At 45.8% G+C, this 15,926-nt stretch overlaps 1 protein-coding gene and 2 pseudogenes across 1 annotated transcript in view; 2 read left to right on the top strand and 1 right to left on the bottom strand.

The window, feature by feature from the left end:
* The first annotated feature begins 1,346 nt into the window (after nucleotides 1–1,346).
* LOC112636083 lies at nucleotides 1,347–2,188 on the top strand (annotated as a pseudogene).
* A 28-nt stretch (nucleotides 2,189–2,216) lies between these two features.
* On the top strand, nucleotides 2,217–13,144 carry LOC112636439 (annotated as a pseudogene).
* Nucleotides 12,541–15,926, bottom strand: part of PLEKHB2 (pleckstrin homology domain containing B2) — a 43,121-nt gene continuing 39,735 nt past the window's right edge. The window contains exon 7 of the mRNA XM_025405117.1: nucleotides 12,541–12,549. Coding sequence (XP_025260902.1) covers nucleotides 12,541–12,549 — 9 coding nt within the window. The remainder of the gene's footprint in view (nucleotides 12,550–15,926) is intronic.

Here is a 15,926-nt window from a genome sequence, read left to right as displayed (position 1 = left end):
GGATTTATGGCCCCTTGTCTTCCCATAAGAAGCTCAACAGTGCCCTTTACTGCATGTTTTACAAAGTTCATCCTAAACTCACCCGGGAATCCAGGCGACCTTTTGCTTTAGTCGATTGCCTTTATCCAGGAAATAAGAAAACTTCAATTACCATCCCTGCTAGCAGATGGTTCCAGCTGCAACCATCAGGTTCTTAGGTTAAAACCCACAGGTATAGGGAGTGTGTGGTGCTGCCTTCTCAGATGCTTATATTTCAAAAAGGGATGCATCCCCGACATTTGCATAACATTTTTGGGTTGTAAAATTAGTAGGTGGCTTATCTTTACCAAGATTTATCTACATATGGAAAGATGAGAAAAGATTTGTAGTCACGAGGTCAAAAATGCTCTAGGAACGTGGGGAAAACGTCTCCCTCTTCACAACAAGGATAATTAATTTGTTAAATGTACCCTTACAGTATTAAATAATGCGTGTGAAGTCCATAGAAAGAGCTCAGTAACAACAGAAATGCTGAGAAGGCATATGCTGACTTTCCTCCCATTCATGCTCATTAGAGGAGATTTCTTGGGTGGTGATGAGAAGCACAGCTGACGGCATAGGCAGGAGTTCCCCTGGGTCCTTGGGGGTCTTGGCTGGGACCCTGGCACAGAAACACAAAGCTTTTCTGACTTTTAAAAGTTTTTGCCCTGGTGTGGCAACTGGTGAGTCTCTGACAAGAAAGGAAATGACCCTTGTGGGGAAGCGGGAGATGAACCCACAGTCCCCACAAGGCACACAACCTGTGGATGCCTGGACACAGACCTTATGGCTGCATCCCTTCCTGCCCACACCTGCATCTGGCACAGAAGCTGAGGCTGGGGGAGCTAAGCCTGTAAGGGATGGCACATCCGGGGCTGGGTCCCCCTGTGTCCTGTCCTTCCAGACATCAGACCCCTGGGGACAGGGGAGGCTGGGAACTGGCTTTGACCGACACCATTTTTCTCCTGTCATTGAATCCTCCCGCAGACTCTGAGAGGTAAAAATCACCTCGGTATGGAGAAGATGAAGGATGACCATTCAAGAAACAGTCACAATCCCAGGACGAGGGAGGAACACACTGTACCCGTGGGCTTCCCTGGAAACGGGCCGGGGGGCCTGGGATACAGATATTAAAATTCCTACAGACTCTTCTGTGAGGCTGGTGCAAAACCTTGTGCACCAACTTAGTAGAAATTTTGCTGAACTCCTCAGTGTAGTAAATGTCCATTTTGGACATGCAGAGCGGGTTCAGCCTTCAGATGCATAGATGATAATGTTGGGGGCCTATTTTCAAAACAATGTTTTCATTTTTTGCCTGAATATACTGAATGGTGTCTGTTACTCTGCATGGCTCCCCAGGCCCTCAGGGGATGACTCCTGCACCAGTGCCCTGGCTTCAGCCTTGCTCCCACGAGCAGCCAGGTGGGGTGACTTTCTGGTCAGGTGGTCGAGGGCGGAGGTGCTGCGATCCCGTCATTACCTGGCAGAACCACAGGCCAGGAGGCAGACCGGTGGCCCAGCACAGGCTTTGTCAGGGTGCAGGGACAGGGATATTGGACATTATTTTTACAGCAGCACAGTTTTCTCATAGGCACAATTTAGACACCACCTTCCCATTTGCTGGATGGAGGAAGGGGACTGACACTCACTGAACAGAGGGCACCTGCAGGGCCTTAGCAGGCACAGAGAGGGACTGCCTGGAGCCTGGATGGGGCTCATCCCTCTCTCTACCCAGTCCCTGAGCCAGCTCCAGGCTGGGCAATGCTCCCTGGGGTCAGTCTCTGTGGTAACAGGAAAGGGCTTCATAGCTTTCACCTCCTTTCCCGCCATCTCCTGGGTTCACAGTGAGAGCTCAGCCCAGACCCTGGCAGGTCTCGATTCTGGGGACGTATCATCCATGCCATTGTTATGGTTTGTCGCTAGGTGGGAGGACGAGAGGGTTGTGCTGAGCACAGGCACAGCTGTCTTTCTTCCAGCTGCATCAGGGAAACAGGGTACGGGGTCACAGAGGACTTGGGCTGAGCCAGGCCCTCCTCTCTCCTCTTTGCCAGCAGAGGGGCTGGTCATCCTTGTTGAAGCATCGGTTTCCCTGTGCCAAGTACAAAAGAGTGCCCCCACAAGGCTACCATGGGGGTGCTGGTCCCTCATGTGCCAAGTGCCAGGCCTGTGAACCCGCATGCTGGTGATGCTGAGTGAGCATGGGTGCTCTGCCCCCTTCCAGACAAGTCTCCAAGCGCCTGGGGCCTGGGAGCAGCACACCCTGCCTGCAGCAGCACCGGGGCTGCCACAACGGTGAGGCCAAGGCGAGGCCAGGTGGGCAGCCTATGAGGAGAGGGGTGCACCTGCCCTGCCTCGGCTGGTGTGTGCTACTATAGAATGAGACCACCACTTCTCCTGCTCTTTCCCAGCTTTTCCCCGTCTCCCCTTTTCCCTAGTTTATAAGACAGGAGAAGGGTGAGAAAGCAAAAAGTTGGAAAGAAACAGAAGTAAGATAAATAGCTAGACGACCTTGGCACCACCACCTGGCCCTGGTGGTTAAAATAATAATGATAATATCAACCCCTGACCAAAACTACTAGTGTTATCTGTAGATTCCAGACATTGTATGAGAAAGCACTGTAAAACTTTTTGTTCTGTTAGCTGATACATGTAGCCTCTCGTCACATTTTCCACGCATGCTTGATTTATCATGACCCAAAAAAGGCCACGTATTTCTTCTTCAGGGAGCTCCGTTCTTAAGACGCGAGTCTGCCGACGCTCTCGGCTGAATAAAAAACCTCTTCCTTCTTTAATCCGGTGTCTGAGGAGTTTTGTCTGCGGCTCGTCCTGCTACACTGTCATCTAAAGGAAGAGATGATGATACTACTCCCCCTACTGGAGAAGGTAGACACCCCCCTGTGATATTGTTCCTCATAACTTGGGGGGAGAGCATGATATTACTTCCAGTATGACAGTGGCTTGACATCCACTCTGTGATATTGCTCCTAATTTCCAGTAGGTAAAGTATGATGTTCCTGCCAAGAGAGTAGTGGGTGTACAGCCAACCTGTGATATGTCTCCGAATATTCAGGGAAACACAGGAGGACATTACCCCAAATCTCCCAAAAAGTGTACACCCATTGTGTGGTATGGTTCCTAATAGCCGGAGGTGCGATAGGAGAAGGATGGTATTCTTCTCCTATCGCAGGCTGTGTACACAAAACCTGTGAAATTGTTCCTAATATCCTGAACAAAGGAGATTGTTAGTAATGGACACACATTGCAGGGGGAGTAATGATTACGATCCACCTCGTAATGGTGAGTAATAGCAATCCCCTCTCTCCCCCTCGCTGTTAGATCCTCATCACAGTGGGGTGAGGCACCCCCCACGATATGGGGAGTAATAGCATCCCCCTCTCTCCCCCTGGCCTTATATAAGGATGCTGGCCTTATATAAGTGCTCCCCAATGCCATCGTAGACTTTAATGTATTCACTTAAAGTTTTTTCCTCATTTAGATCTGCCAATCCCTTAATAGGTCTAATTGCTGCCTGACATTCTGTATTAACATTTTCATGAGCAAGCAGCTGAACGATCACTTTCTTGGCATGAGAATCGGAAATAGCCTTTTGAGCCGCATCCAGCAAAGGAGTGATAGAATCTGGAAAAGGCTCCCTTGGACCCTGTTGAACTGTGTTAAAAGAAGTATAAGCAGAACTAGCGTCGTGAATTTTTTCCCAGGCTCTTAGGCATGTAGTTCTGAGCTGATCAACAGCCTCATCACCCATTTCCATCTGTTGATTTAGAGTACTCCATGCCCGTCCGACTCCAAGCAATTGATCAGGTGTGATATTAACGGGACGTTGGTCTTGAGCATTTCTGCCTGATTTGTTGCTTCATCCGTCCACCAGGTTTTCAACTGGAGAAATTCAGAGGAGGACAGGGTGGATCGGGCTAATGCCTCCCAATCCATACGTATTCAACGTCTGTTATAAGCCACACATTGTATTAAGGAATGAACGTAAGTAGAATTTGGCCCATATTGTCCAATTGTTTGCTTTAAGTCTTTTAATATTTTAAAAGGAAATGGCTCCCAGCATGCTTGAGTAAGTTCTCTGGCCTCCTCAGCTGGCGAAATAACGACCAGAAACTGCCAAGCATTCAAATCCTCCATTTCTTGTGCCTGGCGAATGGATGCCTGGATTGTCCCTGTGCCATATTTGTATTTGGACCCGCTCGCAGCACTCCTCTCCCATAACTAACAGGTGGGCAAGCCTGGATCATTCCCTCATCCTAATTGGCTGTTGGACAAGCCTGAAGCTTCCTTTCCCCATAGTTACTGGCGGGGCCTGCAACAATAGGAGCGGCAAGGTGGGATCTCAGTCTTCCCTTCCAAATATTCACGAGGCTGGCCTGGGCGTGGCCATTCCAGACCTTCCCCTAAAGGCGCAGTAGGTGGCACAGTTTCTTTTATAAGTTTTTGGAGATTAGCATACATACCTTCCCGATTCTCGCCCTTTTTTAAACGAGACTGTCATGGTTCACTTAGCTGATAATTAGACTCCTGATTATTCAACTTTGCTATGTCATCCTGAAAATCCTCCTTCTCCTCCTCAGTGTGGAAGGGCTCCAGGGCTGTTTTAATTGCAGACCACACAGGCCAAGCAGAGAGGGGAATATCGCGGCCCTCTTGTTGTGCTCGTTTTAAGTCTGATCCCACCTTGTCCCAATCTTCTACATTCATGGTTCCATATTCCGGGAACCAAGGAGAATACTTGTCTACCAGACGGAACAAAGATGTGAGATTTTGGGTACTGACAATTACCCCTCCGCGGCGCAGTAACTGCTGCACAAGGCTTAAGTAATTAGCGAACTTACTCTCAGCTCGACCCACATTTTCCGGAGGTTTCCCTGGAATTCCCCGAGCGCCCTCCTTACCCTAGAGCTTGAAGTGAAAACCTACTCGGGAGTCCTTTGTCGGTCGTCCTCAGCTTTCCACGCTCTGGTGTTCCTTCACTGGATTATTTGTAGAGATTACGGGGAGCCCTGCGTTGGGCACCAGAGACAGCCTGGGCAACAGAGGGAGACCCCCGTTTCTACCAAAAAAAAAAAAAAAAAAAATAGCGAGGTGTGGTGTCGCTCGCCTGTAATCTCAGCTACTCCATGAGAAATCAGACAAAACCTGCCACCAGAGACTGATTTTCTTCTAAAATGCTTTCTCCAAAATATTTTTAAAACAAAAGGGGGAAATTGGAAAGGAAAATATTTTGGGTCCCCCAAATCACTAAGATAAAGGGAAAAGTCAATCTGGGAACTGCTTAGGGCAAACCTGCCTCCCATTCTATTCCAAGTCATCCGCTGCTCGCTGAGAAGAATGCATATCTTATTGCCTCCTTTGGAAAGGCTCATCAGAATCTCAGAAGAATGCAACCGCTCCTCTCTCACCTGCCTGTGACCTGGAAGCCCCCTCCTGACTTCGAGTTGACCCACTTTTGCTTCAGGTTGTACCGGATCAAACCAGTGTTCATCTTACGTATGTTGATTGATGTCTCCTGTCTCCCTAAAATGTGTAAAACTGTCAGATACAGTCAGTTTCTCTTCCAAGGTTTGGCGTGTTCTTGTGTTTTGTTCTGGAACTCAACTTTCTTGTTCTCCATGCCTCCTTGCCCTTAGTTACTGTAAACAACCTCCCCCCTCACCCTCAGTTCTAATCAATCACTCACATCTGTTCCCTTGGTTACCTGCTCTGCACCCATTTCTCCCTTCGAAACCACATGTCCCACCGTTGTAACTCACAACCCCCTTCCCCCTTCCTTATTTGGGAAAATATTCACAAATATTCACAACGGGGTAAGTTTAGATCTTGAGGTCTGGCCCCAGCCCATGCCAGAGGTAGGGATTGCGTCAGGAATAAAAACCCCTGGTTTCCTTTGTTCCGTGTGCTCTTGCGATTGTGACTGATGCGAGCAGCACGCTTCCACAGAGGTAAATGGCGTTGCTGATAAAACTTTTACTTGAGTGCTGGTTTCACTTTGCGTCACCGAGCATTTATCTCCAACAAAACCAAGCTGTGCTCTGACCACCTTGGGCAGCTGTCATCAGGACACCCTGAGGCTGTGTCATGCACAAGCATCCCCAACCTTGGCAAAATAAACTTTCTAAATACTCTTATCCCCAAATGCTCAGGGAGACTGATTTGAATAATCATAAAACTCCGAGGCTGCACTCCAGCCTGGGCAACAGAGCAAGACTCTGTTTCAGAAAAATAAAATAAAATAATAAAATAAAATAAAATAAAATAGATAAGATAAAACAAAATCTCCAGTCTCCCGCACAGCCGCCTCTGCGTGAATTACTCCTTCTCTATTGCTATTACCCCGTCTTGAGAAATCGGCTCTGTCTAGGTAGCGGGCAAGGTGAACCCACTGGGCAGTTACAGAATTGCCATTATATTGCTTGCAATTTTATATCTTATTACGCAAAATAGCTATAATCTTGTATACAAGGTTAATTGCGAATGTGCTCCTTGCATGGTCAGATCCCAGCGCAGGAAGGACGCACCCCCTACAAACCGCTGGGCCAAAACGGTCATTCTGGCCTCATCCAGCCTCACGTGAGATCGCAATCTCCTGTCACTCAGGGCCTGAGGGGGCGGGTCCTGAAGCCCCATACAATCAGGGACGCTGGGTGGGGACCCGTCAATCAGGCGCCCTGCCGGAAAGGAGAGGGCGGCTTCCGGGATCTGGCTGGCGGGCGCTTTGACTGGCCTTCGCCAGGGTAGGCTCTTCCTGTGAGTCTCCGCTGCTACTTCCTGGCTCTGGGAGGCCCGGTGACTCTGCAGCAGCCTCGGCCACCCTGTGACCTGCGGGTATTGGGACATCCCTAGCTGACGCCAGGATACCCGGGAAGCCGAGGAACGGTGAGTGGACTGCGCCTGGCTTCCGGAAGTGGGGAAGAGGGCTGGGTGAAACCTGCTGGAACCAGCCATGGGCTGCGGAACCTGCGGACCGAGTCGCGGCGGCGCAGCCGGGCCTCAGTCCCCTTCTGCGCAGGGCCGGGCGGCGCGGGCAGCGGGACCCCTGCGGCCTGTCTGTACCTGTGGGCGCCACTTCCGCCGGCCGGAGCCCTCTCGGGAACCCCGCGCCTCCCCCACCCAGGTAGTGCGGTGATCACGGGAGGGTGATCCGGGAGAGCCCGACTCGGTGTGCGGGGTTCCAGCGTGGGAGGAGCTGTGGTTCATGGAGCTTCCAGTCCCACCTTTCTCCCCCTAAAATTAACCTGAGGCTTTGTTAAAACGTTAAACCGCGTGTTTGAGCAAACGCGATTCATAAACGGGTACCGCAGTCATGGTTTGTGGTTTGGGGTCCACGGGAGGGGCGTAAATGAGAGTCTTTGATAAGGTGAATGAGGAAGCAAACCATACATATACACACACACACATATACACACATATGTATACACATATATACACACACATATATATACATATATATACACATATACCCACATATATATATATATATATATTTTTTTTTTTTTTTTCTTTTTTTTTTGAGACGGAGTCTCACCTTGTCGCCAGGCTGGAGTGCAATGGTGCAGTCTCAGCTCACTGCAACCTCTGACTCCTGGGTTCAAGCGATTCTCCTGCCTCAGCCTCCCAAGTAGCTGGGCTTATAGGCGCCACCACCACGTCCAGCTAATTTTTGTATGTTTAGTAGAGACAGGGTTTCGCCATGTTGGCTAGGTTGGTTTCGAACTCCTGACCTTTTTTTTTTTTTTTTTTTTTTTTTGAGACGGAGTCTCGCTCTGTCGCCCAGGCTGGAGTGCAGTGGCCGGATCTCAGCTCACTGCAAGCTCCGCCTCCCGAGTTCACGCCATTCTCCCGCCTCAGCCTCCCGAGTAGCTGGGACTACAGGCGCCCACCACCTCGCCCGGCTAGTTTTTTGTATTTTTTAGTAGAGACGGGGTTTCACCGTGTTAGCCAGGATGGTCTCGATCTCCTGACCTCGTGATCCGCCCTTCTCTGCCTCCCAAAGTGCTGGGATTACAGGCTTGAGCCACCGCGCCCGGCTCCTGACCTTAATTGATCACCCTTAGCCTCCTAAAGCGCCGGGATTACAGGCGTGAGCCACCTTGGCCAAAATATTTTTCTGTTTCCAAACATTTTACATGAGAGGAAAGCGGAGAATAAATCATCTGACACTCTACTGTAAAAAAAATCTTTGTGCCTCTCTTCTTTTCATCTTTCCTAAGTGTACATATGACCAAAATGTCTTTAGGTTGAGGTCCCCCCGTGAAAACTTTACAGGGTGTTGAGTTCTCAACCACCCTCCTATCTTTTCCTAGTCCTGGTATTTTAGAACCGTCTGGGGATGACCCAGGATACCCACAGTGGCCATGTGTATTGGAGGGTCTAGTGAGTATCAGCCCCGGGGTCATCTCACCACCAAGAACAGCCTGAGGTAGGGGGTAGAGTCTCTCAGGGGAGCAGCTGGATGCTCTTGGCCTTAGGGGAATCTCCTGGTATAGTTTCATCTAAAATGGTGAGCCCTTAGGGTCATTAAAATTTTAGGACATTAAAATTAATGGACAATACAATGTAATGTCATGAAAGTTAGGTCATTAAAATTATTCCTCCAGCCCGAGTTTTTATTCCTCGAAGACACATTGATGGTTTGCCAATTGGATGCTGATATTGAGAGGAAAAGGCAGAAATGATTGCTGCTCTCTAGCTTATCTCAGACTTGTGAAGAGAGAAAAACCGTCCAAAAGGACAAGGAAAACCCACTCCAGAGAGGATGTGCAAGAACCTGAATATTAAAATGCACTTAAGGCACACAGGAGGACAAAGAGCAGTGCCAGTGCCACCTAGGTGGTCATTGAGTACTTTACTGAACAGGATGGGTGTCCTAAGGGATAGAATGGCCTGCCGTTACACTTAGAAAGGTCTGCGTTGGAGTCAGCACTGCCTCTCCCTGAGTTTGTTACCTTGAAAAGGCTTGTCCGCTTATTAGAGTTTCAGGTTTTCACTGACTGTAAGATACATTTTGTCAGCACAGCTTGAAAGATAAAAATACTATTTCCAAAGACGCAAGGTAAAATGATGTATTTCATTTGCTAAAAATTCGTATTTATTTCTTCCCCAGAGTGAGTGTAGTAAGTTTTAAAGTTCTGTTCTTTTTAAGGGTAATTTCAAATGGAATTGTAGGACTTAGCTTTGTAAATGCTACTGGTGAAATGAAAGTGTGATAGATAAATTGATGATTTATAAAGATTCACCAAAATGTCAGTTCCCCTCTTGTAGCTTGGTGAAGAATTTATGACAGTGGACACATGTGTATCCTCTTATCTGGGTATCTGAGTGTTGTTGTTTTTTGTTTTTTGGAGATGCTGTCTTGCTCTGTAGCCCGGCTGGAGTGCAGTGGCGCCATCTCTGCTTACTGCAACCTCCGCCTCCTGAGTTCAGGTGATTCTCCTGTGTCAGCCTCCCGAGTAACTGGGATTATAGGCGGCCACCACCACACCCAGCTAATTTTCATATTTTTAGTAAACACAGGGTTTTAGGCCTGGCACGGTGGCTCATGCCTGTAATCCCAGCCCTTTGGGAGGCCAAGGTGGTCGGATCACGAGGTCAGGAGTTCCAGAGCAGCCTGGCCAACATGGTGAAACCCTGTCTCTACTAAAAATATGAAAAAATTAGCTGAGCGTGGTGGCAGGCACCTGTAATCCCAACTACTCGGGAGGCTGAGGCAAGAGAATTGCTTGAACCCGGGAGGTGGAGGTTGCAGTGAGCCAAGATCTTGCCACTGCACCCCAGCCCAAGGGACAATGCGAGACTGCGTCTCAAAAACAAATAAACAAACAAACAAACAACAAAAAGACGGGATTTTTGCCATGTTGGCCAGGCTGGTCTCAACCTCCTAACCTCAGGTGATCCCCTGCCTCAGCCTCTCAAGGTGCTGGGATTACAGGCATGATCCACGACACCTGGCCCACTCTATTTTCTTTTTATTCCCTAAATTTTAATATGTTTGAGTTTGTCTGTTCCTTTATCACTTTTTTCTTACATAAAAAAAATTCTGCCTAATCCTTCGTTACAAAAAAAAATCTTCCTGTGACTTCTGAAAGTATTCTGGTTTTATCTTTTGTATTTGAATATATAATAAGATGATTATTGTTCATGGAATAGAAGAAGAATGCAATGCATTTTCCCAAGTAGATGCCAGCCTGGTGTGCCTCATATTTTAAAGTGCGTGTGATTTCTTTTTCTATTCTGTAGTGCCTACTCTATCATTCCTCAACTTTCCATATAGATGCTGGGTCATTAAAACTTTTTTTCCCCTTGGTCTGCTTGCTCACTCTCTGCTAACAGTGTGCTGTCCTGAATATTTTTGTTTGAAAATCTTAGAAGTATGTTAGACAAGCCATCACTCTTTTTTTAGATGACTAAAAATGATTAGACATTGGCCATTTTTACTACATATGAAAGAGTAGCTTTTCTTGCCTAAAACCACCTGATTTGGGAATTTATGTGGTTTCATAGGAATAGCATCTGGAAGTGGTGACATTAATGTCATTTTAAAAAGCATGTGTCCTATTTCCTCTGATTCCTTTCTGCCTTGATATTGTGCAACAGAAATTTGAAAAATGGTTGTATTAGTATTGTTAAATATCAATTATTGGTTTTATTTACTACTCAATTAAATTTAATAAGCCTATTCTCTCTTGGTGTAATCACGTGGAATGGGCTCAACTCCCAAGTTAACAAGTGACAGCACGTGTAAAATATTGCCTACCAGGGAAATTCATTGAACACTTAGTGTTCAGACTGTGTTTTTGTGTCTGGTTCCCTAAGCACCACTGCAGTGACACAAAATAATAGACTTTCAGCAGAAGAAGTTTTGGAAAATATACTGCATAAGCCATTTAGAAGCAGTGAGTCATTCTTATTACTTGGGTTGGTGGAATCCCTTTCAAAATGTAAGTTCCTAATACAAACAAAGATTGAACTTTGCGAGCAGGCATTTTTAAGAATAAGTAGTCTCAGGACTGATAATATTAACTCACTTATGCACATCAGGTAGGACTTTAGTATGACAGATACTAGAAATGTACAAAATGAAGTTAAAAGGTAACTCCTAGCAGCATATCGTAATCTCACTCCCTGGATTCTCTAATGAGATGGGTGTTTCTACTTTGCTGTTGTCTTTTTGAATAGTTCAATTCTAGCATTAGTACTGCTGTGTGGGAGGGAGTATGTGTGAACAGAGTAAGAGTTGTGACAATCAAGTCATAGAATAAATGCTTGGAAATTTTAGAATCATGTAAACAGCTTATGGATTGAGTATACATTCCCAGTGCTCTTAGTCTCACTCATCCTTCTATCCACATGTGTGGAATGTTCTAGGACTCCGTAGCTTTTGAGGATGTGGCTGTGAACTTTACCCAGCAGGAATGGGCTTTGCTAGATTCTTCTCAGAAGAATCTCTACAGAGAAGTGATGCAGGAAACCTGCAGGAACCTGGCTTCTGTAGGTAAGAATGACAACACATTTCACTTAATTACAGAAGTATTTCCCTATCATCAGTGCTATTTGTGATTTGGAATGGGGCAAGGGAATGATTTGGTGAATAAATCAGGCATGGGCACTGTGTACAATGAACATGAAATCTAGTAATGTTTCTATAGTTTGAAATAATTCATGATAATTTTGTGCATCTGCATTTTAGGAAAAAACAGAAAGACCAGAATATTGAAGATCACTTCAAAAAACTTGGGAAAGATACAAGATAATTTGCACCGAGAAGAGGAAATAAAGTCCTCTGAAGGAATCTTAGCATGTCATGAATTTAAAAACAAGCAATCAAAGCAAATAAGAGTCACTTGAAATTCATTTCCTGTTAGAAAAATTTCACCCAAAATGTAACGTACATCATTGTAGCAGTCAGTGTTTGGAAAACAGTTTACTTGAAAATAGTACTACAAAATTGTGTATATGAATGTTACTATTTTGGTCATAGCCATGCAGGTGGTAGCTGTGTTTTCAGTAGTAGCCCATTTACTTTCAAATAATTCAGTCATGGCACAAAAACAAAAACAAAAACAAATGCATTTTCCCTGGTATTGGTAGCAGTGTAAGTCGAAGACCTATGAATGAGTAGAAAGTTATTAAATCAACCAATAATAATGTGCTTGTCATTTTTTTTACAGAAATCCTATGGTACAGAGACTGCATGAAAGCAAAGAAGGTAGTCAGTATGGACAGTTGTCAGCCACATTCCAAATCTTGATCTGAATGAGAACATTTCTACTGGATTAAAACAATGTGAATGCAGTATTTGTGGAAAAGTCTTTGTACGTCATTCCCTCCTTAATAGGCACATCCTAGCTCACTCAGGATACAAACCATATGGAGAGAAGCAATATAAATGTGAACAGTGTGGGAAACTCTTTGTTTCTGTTCCAGGTGTTAGAAGACACATGATAATGCACAGTGGAAATCCAGCTTATAAATGTACGATATGTGGGAAAGCTTTTCATTTTCTCAATTCAGCTGAAAGACATCAGAGAACTTACACAGGAGAAAAACCTTATAAATGTAAACAATGTGGTAAAGTGTTCACTGTTTCCGGTTCTTGTCTAATACATGGATGAACTCACACTGGAGAGAAACCCTACGAATGTAAGGAATGGGGGAAAACACTCAGATTTTCTTGTTCTTTTAAGATGCATGAAAGGACTCACACTGGAGAGAGATGTACCAAATGTGATAAAGCCTTCAGCTGTTCCACTTCCCTTCATGACCATGGAAGCATTCATACTGGAGAGAGACCCTATGAATGTAAACACTGTGGCAAAGCCTTTAGTCATTTGAGTTCCCTTTGTAACCATAAAAGTACTCATACTGGAGAGAAACCCTATGAATGTGAACAATGTGACCAAGCCTTCAGTCGCCTCAGTTCCCTTCACCTCCATGAAAGAATTCATACTGGAGAAAAACCCTATGAATGTAGGAGATGCGGTAAAGCCTACACTCGTTCCAGTTACCTTATGCGCCACTAAAGAAGTCATGATATAGAGGTTAGGTGTAGTGACTCAGCCTATAATCCCAGCACTTTGGGAGGCCAAGGTGTGTGTATTGCTTGAGCCCAGGAGTTCATAACCAGCCTGGATTAAAACAATGTGAAACAACCTGGGAATCGTGGTGAAACCCTGTCTCTACAAAAAATAAAATAATGCCGGGCCCGGTGGCTCACGCCAGCTACTCGGGAGGCTGAGGCAGGAGAATGGTGTGAACCTGGGAGGCGGAGCTTGCAGTGAGCCGAGATCGCAGCACTGCGCTCCAGCTTGGGCGACAGAGGCAGACTCCGTTTCAAAACAAAAACAAAGAAAATAATTAGCTGGGCATGGTGGCACATTTCAGTTGTCTTAGTTCTTTTTCAAGGACATAAAAGGCCACGGGGGGTTGGGGGGAAGCCGTGTGCATGCGGATCACGAGGTCAGGAGATGGAGACCATCCTGGCCAACATGGTGAAACCTCGTCTCTACAAAAAATACAAAAATAGCTGGGTGTGGTAGCATATGCTTGTAATCCCAGCTACTCAGGAGGCTGAGGCAGGAGAATCACTTGAACCCAGGAGGCGGAGGTTGCAGGGAGCCGAGATTGTGCCACTGCACTCCAGCCTGGCGACCGAGTGAGACTCCATCTCAAAAATGAATAAATAAAGCCCCTTGAATGTAAGAAATGTGGTAAAACATTTACTCTTTCCCATTCCCTCATAAACATGAAAGAGCTCACACTGCAGAGAAACCTTAAGAATATAGGAAATGTGGGGCCGGGCGCGGTGGCTCAAGCCTGTAATCCCAGCACTTTGGGAGGCCGAGACGGGCGGATCACGAGGTCAGGAGATCGAGACCATCCTGGCTGACACGGTGAAACCCCGTCTCTACTAAAAAATACGAAAACTTAGCCGGGCGAGGTGGCGGGCCCCTGTAGTCCCAGCTACTCGGGAGGCTGAGGCAGGAGAATGGCGTAAACCCGGGAGGTGGAGCTTGCAGTGAGCTGAGATCCGGCCACTGCACTCCAGCCTGGGTGACAGAGGCGAGCCCCCGCCTAAACAAAAAAACAAAAAAAAAGAATATAGGAAATGTGGTCAAGCCTTCAGATTTTCCTGAAGATTTGGGAGGGCTCAGAGTGGAGAAAAGGCTTTTGAATTTAAATTTGTGGTAAGGCCTTCAGTTGTATTAGTTCCATTTGAAGACATCAGCTCATTCCTGAGAAAAACCCTATGAATGTCCAGAATATTTGAGTGTTTCATTTCTCTCATATCCACTCAAGGACATATGAAAATGCACACTGTCGTTGGCTGGACCTTGTAAATACAAGAACGTACACAGGATTAAAACTCTAACAGTTTAGAAACTGCAAGAATATTTTCAGTTTTAACATTTACTTGAAAAGCCGTGTGAAAACTCCCACTGGAAAGAAGTTCTGTAAGTGAAGCTTTTCTAATTTGGAAAGCCTGATGCAAATTAATTATCGTACAGCGCTTGAAAAAAATTTATGAAATGTTACACAAGTTACAAGTATATTGTTTTTATCAGTGGCCCATTAAAGAGTCTTGAGTATGCATTTCACCTTGTTTTGCAGGGAAACCTTGAGGTGAGAGTTCTGTAAATGTTCTTTAAGCAGTAGTACTTGAATTTCATAGATAATGGTATTTTCTTAAGTCTGTTGATAGAATTTTTGTCTATTCATTTGATAATGTGCTGGATTCATGGTTGAATTTGGATGTTTTCCTAATATGTAGGTAAGTTTAATTTTTTTATTTGATTATTTCTTTTTGAGATGGAGTCTCACTCTGTTGCCCAGGCTGGAGTGCAGTGGTGTGATCTCGGCTCACCGCAACCTCCACCCCCCTGGGTTTAAGCGATTCTCCTGCCTCAGCCTTCCGAGTAGCTGGGACTACAGGTGAATGCCACTACATCCAGCTAATTCTTTGTATTTTTAGTAGAGATAGGGTTTCACCATGTTGGCTAGGCTGATCTTGAACTCCTGACCTCATGATTTGCCCGCCTCGGCCTCCCAAAGTGCTGGGATTACAGGCATGAGCCACTGCGCCGGGCCAGGTAAGTTTCTTTTGTATGTATTGTCCTGTGATTAATGGACCAGTGAATAATGATTGTGAGTTCTTGGGATTGTCTTACTAGCCTCATTTGGCAAATTTTGATTATCCCTTGTCCATTATACACATCCCACCTATTTTTATTAAATGAAAAACTATTCTTGATGTAAAGATATTTATTTTTTGCTAATAATGAGTTGGTATTGATTCCTAAGTACATACAGTTTACCCGGGAGACGGAGCTTGCAGTGCGCCGAGATCACACCACTGCACTCCAGCAAGGGTGACAGAGCGAGATTCTGTGTCAAAAAAAAAAAAAAAAAAAGGAATATCCTCACTTTTTTAATGCTATACGTAACTCTCTGCGCTCAAGTTAATCCCTGTTTGGGCCTGTGGGAGCTTACACCATCCTCCTTTATGTAATTAATAACTGATGTCTGGCTTATCTGTTTAGTAATAGATGTTATGTGTTTAACAGTGCCAGTAAACGTAGGGTGCTAATTCCTTCCTCACTAGTGGGGTGCATGGGACGCTATTGAAACAATTGGCAACACGAATGGAATGGATCAGCCCTCATGCAGGATACCTGCTCAACTTGACCTACCTGCTGTGTGCTGACTGTTCCGTAACACATCAGCAGTCACCTGGGTCAGAACCGTGAGCTGACGATGGGCCTTCCCTTTGGTCGGCACAGTGTTTTGTGGTCTTCAGGTGTTGTCATCTTCTCCCACACTAAAATGCTCTTATCTCCTAGACATCAATGTTTAACTGCACCCCAGCATGACTTTGGCCTGTGCTCAGCAGG

This window comes from Theropithecus gelada, chromosome 12, assembly GCF_003255815.1.
Source record: "Theropithecus gelada isolate Dixy chromosome 12, Tgel_1.0, whole genome shotgun sequence".
In the NCBI taxonomy this organism is placed as follows: domain Eukaryota; kingdom Metazoa; phylum Chordata; class Mammalia; order Primates; family Cercopithecidae; genus Theropithecus; species Theropithecus gelada.
Note: the sequence above shows the minus strand (reverse complement) of the source record. Positions and strands in the feature narration are given on the sequence as shown.